The sequence below is a fragment of the Anneissia japonica genome, unplaced genomic scaffold, assembly GCF_011630105.1.
Source record: "Anneissia japonica isolate Jap-2015-1 unplaced genomic scaffold, ASM1163010v1 scaffold288059_len961885_cov194, whole genome shotgun sequence".
NCBI classification, from domain to species: domain Eukaryota; kingdom Metazoa; phylum Echinodermata; class Crinoidea; order Comatulida; family Comatulidae; genus Anneissia; species Anneissia japonica.
In genome coordinates, this window is record NW_022740566.1 from 45,742 (window position 1) to 55,835 (window position 10,094).

Genomic DNA, 10,094 nt, shown 5'->3' on the forward strand with positions numbered 1-10,094 from the left:
TCAGTCAGCTAACCTGGTGGTAGCCACTGTGTGCATGCTGAACCACAGAGATCTATTGGTTCCTGAGTTCAATTCCCTTCACTGTTCTCTTTGTATTTTAAATGAAAGTTACAATACTGTCTTTCGGATAAGACGTTAACTAACCTATTGGTCCTGTGTGCATTAGGCCTATGTACATGTTAAAGAACACTTCAGTACACTCTTTGGAAAAGAGTAGGGGATTGTCTCCCGGTGTCATGCCCAATCACCACCAGAAGGACCACCTGGTGGGACCCCACTTTTGTTGGTTATCCTTGGTGTTTACACCAAATAAATCCACCCACCCATACTTGTTAATTGTCTTTATACATAGGAATTTACAGTATGTGGAAACAACATATTATGTTTATGCATATCAATGAATATTGCTCAGAGAGCAGACAAGGGTTGCCAATTGTGCATGTTTCAAAACTTTTAAGCTTCAGTACTGTAATTTTTATTTTGAAACAAACTTAAAATAACACAATAATAAAAGGAAGTATGAAAGAAAATTAAAACCAAGTATAAAATAAATAAAAAAATTAATAAGAATTTCTAAACTGACACAAATTATTAATATAATATTAATGTTCATGGAATAAACCTGTAATTCATATAATTTAAACTATGTTTAAAAAAAAAAATCTTCTTACATTGCATAATCTTTGCATATTCCGCAAACAGCACGATGTTTACTATAATATCGATTCTCAAGATCAATTTCTGTTTGACCTATGATGTCATCTGACCCTACCATATCCCAGTCATACACTTGCACTGTCAGTTTTGATTCCATGGGAAATGTTGTTTCAAACTCAAAACACCTGAGAAAATAATTAGTGGCCAATTAGAAGAAAAAAATATAATGCATTATGGTCTAGTATATAGCACCTTGCATTCTGCTATATTCAAATTAAAAATACATCAATTCCTATAAAATTACATATAAAAAAGACAAAAGAAAAAGAAACGATAGAATAAAGAAAAGATAAGTATTCAAATAGTTTCATCTGGTTTGCTTATTTTTGTTGTAGGACTGTTTAATTGTTAGGCTACGTTCAGTCTTGGAGATAAGCCAGACTTATGTTAAGCCCGGCTTAAGGTTAAGTCTGGCTTCACTTTGCTGGACGTTCAGACTAGCTGGATTAGCCAGGCGCGAGCATTTGCATATTTATGAACCATAAATAGTGACCATAACCAGTAAACGAGTTTCAAAACATTGCGCTCGAAACGTACGCTCACTCACAGAACACGTAATTGAATTCTGATTGGTCATTCTTTTACACAAAGTCAATCGAAGACCCTCTGCAGCGATTAAAGCCCGGCTTAGAAAAGTTAAACACGGTGCCACACTAGGCCTAGTTACTATAGGAACACAGCCCGGCTTGAGATAAGCCACCTAGTTCAGAATGGCACGTGGATAATCCCGGTGAGTTTAGCCGGGTTTATCCACCTAGTCTGAATTAGGCCTATATAAAGCAAACACAATAGAATGCTCGCAGGAAGTTCGCAGTAACATCCATTGACAGTGCTTGGTTTATTAATGATTAAACAGTCCTACAACCAAAGAAAACATTAACTTTTTTTTTTCTTTATTGCTTTCAACATACATTACAAAACCTAAACCTCATATTGAGATTTAGTTTGTGTAAAGCATCATGTGTGTATGTTTGTCTTGTGTGTCGTGGACTGTTTTATGTGTACTGGGCCCCTGGGAGAACAGTAATTTGTTACTGAAGAGGAAACCCACTATAAATAACAAATAAATAATAATAAATAATAAAAATCATAACAACATAATATAGTATAATGCTTTACAATAAAAAATCTCATCTTTCTAGTAAAAAAATTAGCATTAACAAAATCCATAAAAGATTAACTTACTTTCCAAAATTTGGATTGAGCTGCTTGGACACATAGTTTTCTTTATCGTTTACTTTCTTGGATCCAAGAATCACCTGCAGGTAAGGATCAGCCTAAAACAAAGCGGTCAATTTCAATATTCAAGTTAAAGTTCACATTTTATTTCTTGAAGCTTTTCAGCTAAATTGTGAACAACATGGTTATAAGTACAAAATAAATACAAAATCAACCTAACCTAAATATTCAAATTACAAAAAATAAAATTTTATTTATATTGTACAAAAGGTGGCTGGAAAATCAATTTAAAAAAATTATGAGTGAATTGGCATAATTGTTAAACAATGCATTAAACATACTTGTTAAGAACTATATTTCCAGTATTCAAACTGGTTATAGATACGTACATAAACCCTAGGTGAGGTATTAGGTATGTTTGTATGCAGACCCATATGGTCTGTGGTTTGTCTGCTAAGTAACAGACAGAATGTTTGCTAAGTAACATGTCAAACAGATTTATAGCTTAAGGGTCTATTTAAAATCTGTGCATGCCATTCTTCAAGTACTACAGCTTGAGTTAGTGTAAAGTAAATATATAAAACAACAAAATAAGAGGTCCAACAGTAGGTTTGGTTAGACATTTTATTACTATTAAGTTTCATGATACACATACATGGTGCAACACTCTTCAAATAAAATATATTATTTATCTGAAGAGTGTTGCACCATGCAAGTGTAACATGAAACTAAATAGTAATATTAAAATTCAACCTACTGTTGAACCTCTAATTTTATTTTTAGTTTGCTATGGTGTTATTGCGATTGAGCACTCTGCTGGTGGTGTTTGCAACACATTCAAACGTTTGCAATACAGTACATTCAAATGTTTTATATATCTCGCTGTAGAGCGATATAGATGAATTGTAAGACAAGCAGCACTGCGTTACTGTACATGAAACTAGCAGTAAAACCAGGTGAAACTTGTTAAATGCTAGAACACTGAAACCCCACACAAAGCCAGGCTAAGCAAATTTAGAAAAATCTATTCCTATGCTTTTCTGAGAGTGCTTGAATACAGTAGAAACTTGTGTTTTCAAATAGTTATAGATCTGCTTTTGTAAAGCTTAAATAAAGAAAAGAAAAATGGGGATGCTATACATGTTTTCTGATTATCAAATATAAATTTGTCATATATTTGTAGCCTTATATTAAATAACCATTATGACAAACTATACTATAAAACTTCTTGTGTGTAGAGATGAACAGTAACCCCAAGTTTTTGGTTTGCTATTTATGTTGGTAGTAGTGACGCTCACACATGTACGGCTCATGTAATATAAATTGGTTTTTTTTCAGGTTCTTAAACTATCATTGTTTCTTTTGTCTGTCATATTTTTTATTTCTTGGGGGGGGGGGGGAGGGGCATGAGCCTTTTCACTTAAACGTATACAAGCGCTTTACAATTTTTAATTATTATTATTAATTATTATTATTATAAATAGCACACAATATATAAACAATGAACAATCTCAATGAAGTCTGGGGATGAATTATGGGGAGGGGGGAAGTACTTACTTTGCCATTGGTATCAGCTGGATGTAGGTCAATCGCTTTAACAACATAGACTCGAACCAAAACTGCAACTGGTTCAATTGAAGGCAACCCTTGAAAATAACCAAAGAAAGAATCGCCTCCATTTAAGGTCTTCATCTTTTCCCCTTCTGGAAGTGGCCATTGGTAGAGTCGTATACCACCCTGACAAAATATATAATCCCGCATTATATATATTAACAAAAATATATAAACTTAAATTGTAATATATCAATATAAGAGACTAATACTACAAGTGGAAAAATAGAAAAGACAAGGACAAAATATAAATTTAAATTCTGTGTGTGAAGTGTATTGCTGTTATTTTTACTTTTGGTGTATATGGACATATATATTTAAACTTATCAACTAAATATAATAGCTATTGTTTGCAAAATTAAATACAATTAATTATTACATTAATTGTGTACATTTACAGTATCTTCTTATGTTTATTATACATTTAATGAACCTTAATGGATTTGAACCTGGAATTATTTTCTTCACATGAAATGTCATAATACTTTATGTTTATGTACTATACTAAGTAATGACTGTCGTTAGCCACAGAAAAAATGGCAGTATTTCGTAATTACGGATTTATCTTCTGAAATTGTTCTCAAAGAGATAGAATACTAAGCAATTAGTAGAGATCCACATAGTACACTACGAAGGTTGGATTTAATGGTGGGGAATAGGCAAACAACACTGGGAGTTGCAGTGATGACATCATGATTGACTTTTAAATTGCATTTAGGATGAATGCATTATTCAACCTAGTTTGTTTTCAATCCAACTTTGAACATTCTATCATATTTGGCAGAATAAACATGCAATATAATGGATATTAAACCGCAATATTACCAATTGTTGTTCCTGAAGAATCATTCATTAATAAATCATTCATTAATAAATCATTAGAATAATATCAAACTATTTTCTGGAAGAAATATGTTGATTATTTTTAATACTCTATATACACCTTTTGTGTCATCTAATTTTTTGGTACAATAAATTTGGGCATCCAATATTTCTGTCTGTTGAACGAATTGGAAGTGTTGTGAGTGGGTGAAGGAGGATGTGTAAAGAGCAAGGGGTTAAAGGTGTTTGATTAGTCTTGTGTCAAACTTCTTACCAATTCTACATTCTCAAGTGACTTGCAAATTAAACTAACCCAATGATGATGATGAACCAACTTCTTTCATGCTGAGTATGCGTGGTATACTGCCATGCCGTGCTGAATTGATAACTAGACCTTCTAAACCTACCTTTAATTTACCAATGACATAACAGTTGTTCACCTTAAACTTGCCCGACATCCTGGCTGAATCATCCTCATCTTCTCCTGTGTTTTTCCCACGGTAAAGCGGAAAGATGTCCATCCATTCGCGGAAACCTTCAAACTCCGGTACTGATTCCAGTTCGCATGGGTATATCTATGTTTTAAAGAATTACATTGTAAAATATGTCTTTATTAATTCAAATAGAAATTTTCTTTTTCCATAGCTTTTTTTTACCTAATTCAGTTGCTGGGCTTCCAGTGGTTGTCGACATTTAATCAACTTTAAATCTATTTCTGTTGATATTCGAGTATTTTGTTGTTTTTAACTTTTAATTTCAGGCTGTTGGGTGCTAAAGACCCTGGTGAAGTTTGAATTGGAGTCTGATCGGGCATTCTAACGCAGGTGTTAACGGTTAGCGCTAACGGTTAGCTCCTGATCCGGATACTAGGGCTCTCGTGAGAACCAGGCTATTGAGAGTTAGGACAATGTTTGTATCTGTATGTGTCAGTTATATGTTGTGTTTAAGTTGGGTGGTGCTGCACAGGGGCCTAGCCTATGTCCGATTTCCAATTAGAATGATGACCAATAAAGAATTATTATTATTATTATTTATTATAATAATAATAATTATTATTATTATTATTATTATTCAACTTTACTGTATAGTATGTGAATGAAAGTAATGAAATGGTAAATAATTTATTCACACATATGGCCATTATTATCATTAATGAAATACAGTAGAAAGTTTAACAAGCATGGCTTTTGAAAAATGTGAACTACAGTGGAAATTTTAGTATATTTGCAATGGATATACCATTTTTTTAATCCAAAATATATAAATTATTATTATGTGATTGAAATAAAATACAGAAAATTATTTTGATACTTACAGTAATTGGTGTCACATACTCTTCAACCTATAGAGTAAAAATAAGTACCTTACTTTAGACATGGGTCAATGTTTAATTAATCTTTAGCAAAAAGGTGGTTGCTTCCCTATGATTTACATATCCATTTTATAATAATTTCTTTGTATAAATCTTCACACACATTTTTAACAATAATTAAAATATTAATAATAATTAATAATATTAATAATAATAATAATTATTATTAATAGTAATAATTACTGTTGATATTTATTAAATAATCAATTATTAAATGTTATTTTTCTGGAAAAGTTGTGTACTTATCAATATCTTGAAGAAAATAACAGAGAAAGTTTAATTAGCAAATATTATACTAGACATTATTATTAAAATAATGATGGAAATGATATAATTGTAATACAAATTTTGAAACTGTTCTTAGTATACAAGATCAATATATCAATGTGTAAAACAACTCATCTGACATAGACAAATAGAAAATGTGATTATTATAGTATCCTTATTTAATATTAACATTATCATCACCATCATCATTGTTGTCAACATCATCTTCATCATCACAATCATTTTTTTTTATTGTTATGTTAATAAACCAAGTCATGTATCTAATATCTACCATATGATACCCAGATGTTAACGATCTCCATGTGTTAATTATGCCAAGGTATGATACCCAGGTGTTAATGATTATAAGGTGCTGGTGCTACACAGGTGTTACAGAGGTGTCAATGAAAGACAATACAAACAAAAATCAATATACACAAAGTGCTATGGTTAGTACTGCAGTTTGGCAATGATAGAATGGATGAACGGTTTTGGTATCCAATCCTATGTATAAAATGATTTAAATACAATGGAACAGTTGACTTAAATCATATAAAATAAGTTGCATTGTTTAACTACCAAAAAGCTTGATTCCTTTCCATGGTGAATTTGTAATTTTATATTTGTGTAGTGGATAACAAATAATGATGATAATGATTATTATAATAATGATGATGGTGATAATGATGATTAGGTGATGATGATGATGATTATGATTGATGATGACGATGTCAATGATGATGATGTTGAGGATAATGATGGTGATGATGACAATTGTGTCAAAACTAATAATTGCACAACATTTGAATAACGACATGATTATAAATAGTAAACTTCTGATAGTGTTAGTTAGGGTTAATTCTTGTAGTTTTTTGTTGGAGGATATACTTGTAACTTGCTCTGACGAGTGTGTAGATTTTATAGATTATGACACCTCCATGTATAAAAAGAACACCACCCCCGCTATTCTAAAATGTTCATACCATCCAAAGCAATAATGTTTAACAGTTACAATATATGTAGTGCAAAGGAGCTTGATATGAACTTAATCCAGCTCCAAATTGCCATTTTTTTTAAATGTCTTTGATAAACATTCTGAATATATGAAAACAGTGATGAAATTTGGAATGTACATAACTGTGTTATTAGATGATTTAAAAAACCTAGAAAAGAACATAGAATATGCACAAAAACATCGGAGCAGCTACGCCTTCAATAATGTAATCTTATAATAAGATGCTATTGTAGAATACTACTACTGTATGTGTGCGTACAGAGTGGACAAAAAGCTTCAAAAATCAGAGCTTACGAAGGAGTTTCACAATCAGATTTCCATTACTTTCAACCTGAAAATTTGTTTGACAATTTGCAAAATTTCTAGCTGGGAAGCTTATGACACAAAAGCAACATGGCCTTTTAAATCTAAATTGAACATTGCCGATCCACAAAAGCAGGGAAATGATAGCTGAGACTCCCTAAAATTTATGATGACACACTGATACGTCAATTTACTTACAAACATTGCTCGATGCTAGAAACATGCAAAACAAAACAAACATAAAATGATGTAAAAATTATTTAGAATTTAACAAAAATGTACAAGATGAAATAAATTGATTGTTGTTGATGAGATTTAGGTAGGCCTAACCTCCTAGTAGACATTTGTTTAATCGGTTAAAATGTATTGTAAACATTATTATGAATTATTATGTGCAAATGAAAGTGATGACATCACAACTGACTTATAGTAAAAAATATATCATGAATTATTATGTGCAAATGAAAGTGATGACATCACAACTGACTTATAAATAAAAAATATATCATTCTAGGCAGTATAATACTCAGCAAACTATTGGTCAGGTGGGTGCCTGGCTCTCAGACAGCTTTTTCCCACCCCTTTTTTGTTCTAGTTACAGTCACCATGGTTTCTTTTGTAGTTATAGTTGTTCAAGGTTTGGGACAGATTAAATAGTATCTCTAGAATGCTCAAAAATGTTGGTGTCGTAGGAATTGGATCAGTGGTGGCGCCAGGATCTGCCTGACGGAGGGGCTAAAGGCCCCGACGGGGGGGCTAGTGGAGCGAATCGAGTCTCACTTTGCTGGGGGCCAGGGGGCCGCCTAAAGCCCCCTGGAAGCCATGGATATTTGATGAATTATTGCGAGTTTTTATTACTTATTTGATAGTCATCGAATTACTATAATATGACTTCATGTAGGCTATGCTTTCTAATGTTGAAATCAGCTTCCAAAACCAAAACATTTTAAATAAAGCAAGAAACAAAGAGTATGCAATGTAACCATCTAAAAGTGAAATTCTATATTTTGGAAATTTTGCATGAAATCTGTTAACCATGCTGTCATGGTTGAGGTTGCTTCACCTATCACGATGTATTCCAACCATCATGAGGCTATCTAAATGAGCATTTGTCATAACAGAACGCAAATTATTTTTAATTAGTTTCATTGAATTATTATTATTATTATTACTATTGTTATTGTTGTTGTTGTTGTGATGAAAAGTTAACACAAACAATATGGTGGCTAAATGAATGTTACATGTAAATATTTTTTTTTTTATTTGTTTGTTTGGGGGGGGGGGGGGCTTGGGGGCTATAGCTCTGGCGCCACCACTGAATTGGATATATAGTAGATTGGTTCATAGGAATGTGCCATGTTTAAGTGTAATGTAGATACAAGTGAATGGTTCACAATATAGTGTAAAGTGAACCGATTGTTACATTGTGCAAGTATTTATGGTTGTTATTACTGATGAACATCAAAGTTAGTAAAGTGATACGTTAATGAATGCATATGCCTGAAGTTAAAGCCCCATTCCCGGCCAAATTTCACTAAAAACTGACTTTTTTTAGAAAATATGCATTTGCATTACTCCAATTATTATAAATCATGGAAAAATATTGGCATGAATTTTAGTTTTACGCAAAAGAATAAAAAAAATGAGAAATCATTATATGGACTTTTTCTCATAAAACATTACCATTTTCTCGACGAATTCATCGTTACTAGGCAAATTCAAAGGTTGTAGATCGCATCCACTGGAATACTCTCGCTTTTATGTATACTTTATACAGTCAATAAAGTGCGCTCTCTCTAAAGAGATTAGTTTTTGTACTTCGCATTTCGCACAATGCAGTTGTTCGGTTAGGCTGAATTATGTTTGTTTAAGTGTCAAAATCTCAGTCAGAATCCGTTTTTAACAAATTTGAAATAATTCCTATGAAACATTATATTTCATAAGTGTCAATACTAGCAACGGTAAATATCATTTCGGCCGTTTTTATGTGTGATAACAGAACCTAAATCGAGGTAAGGTTAGGCCTAGCCTAGCAGCGTTGGATAGGCTAATGTTTTCGGCGCCTACGATATTTCTTCTCACGACCTATCGCAAAATCAAATAAATCATTATAACATTATACAAAAATTAGATTTTTCTTAAAAACTGAAATCTTATTTTACATTTTTTTCATTCTTAGGAATGTCTAAATTCAGTTAAACTAGCAATGCCGTATTATATTTATAAATCTTTATAACATTATACAAAAATTAGATTTTTCTTAAAAACTGAAATTTTGCCGGGAATGGGGCTTTAAGTTAAAATACAAAATTTATTGTCGTGGACTTGTTAATATACACACAAACAAAAGCAATTATAAAAATTAAGGTAGACTCTGTACTTCTAAATGAATATAGAAAGAATGTAAGCTATTAAATATTTTTGGAAAACACTCCTACTATTAACTGTTCTCTACCAACTGAACTATATCGTCAAGTTGGAAATACTATTCAATCCAAATTCAAATTTAATTTTCAGATGAACATAAATTTAAAAAAAAAAAAAAAAAAAAACTAGCATGGAATTAGCAAGATTTGCTCAAGGTGTTATACACTATAATATCCAACTAAAACATTTTACTGAACAATTAATTGGCGACATGTATTGGAGAGGTTAAGATTAATCAAGAAAGCTGCAAGTTTGAGGCAACCATTGCTTTTATCCTACGCAAAGTGGTATCCTCCCAAGAATATAATTGGGTGGCTTTGCATGCTTGAATATCAATGCATTGATCCATCTCTACAATATAATGGAATACTCCCCCAACAG

At 31.9% G+C, this 10,094-nt stretch overlaps 1 protein-coding gene across 10 annotated transcripts in view; it reads right to left on the reverse strand.

Annotated features, from left to right (window-relative positions):
* The window catches only part of LOC117118272 (otoferlin-like), a 59,417-nt gene that overhangs the window by 18,922 nt on the left and 30,401 nt on the right, over nt 1-10,094 (reverse strand). For 6 of the 10 annotated variants that reach the window (XM_033262832.1, XM_033262831.1, XM_033262823.1 and 3 more), the window contains 6 exons: nt 7,485-7,499; nt 5,645-5,671; nt 4,737-4,904; nt 3,454-3,633; nt 1,903-1,994; nt 672-842 (listed from right to left, as the gene is read on the reverse strand). In XM_033262832.1, the coding sequence (XP_033118723.1) occupies nt 672-842; nt 1,903-1,994; nt 3,454-3,633; nt 4,737-4,904; nt 5,645-5,671; nt 7,485-7,499 (653 nt within the window). The remainder of the gene's footprint in view (nt 1-671; nt 843-1,902; nt 1,995-3,453; nt 3,634-4,736; nt 4,905-5,644; nt 5,672-7,484; nt 7,500-10,094) is intronic. The other 4 variants (XM_033262828.1, XM_033262830.1, XM_033262829.1 and 1 more) reach the window with 2 other exon arrangements.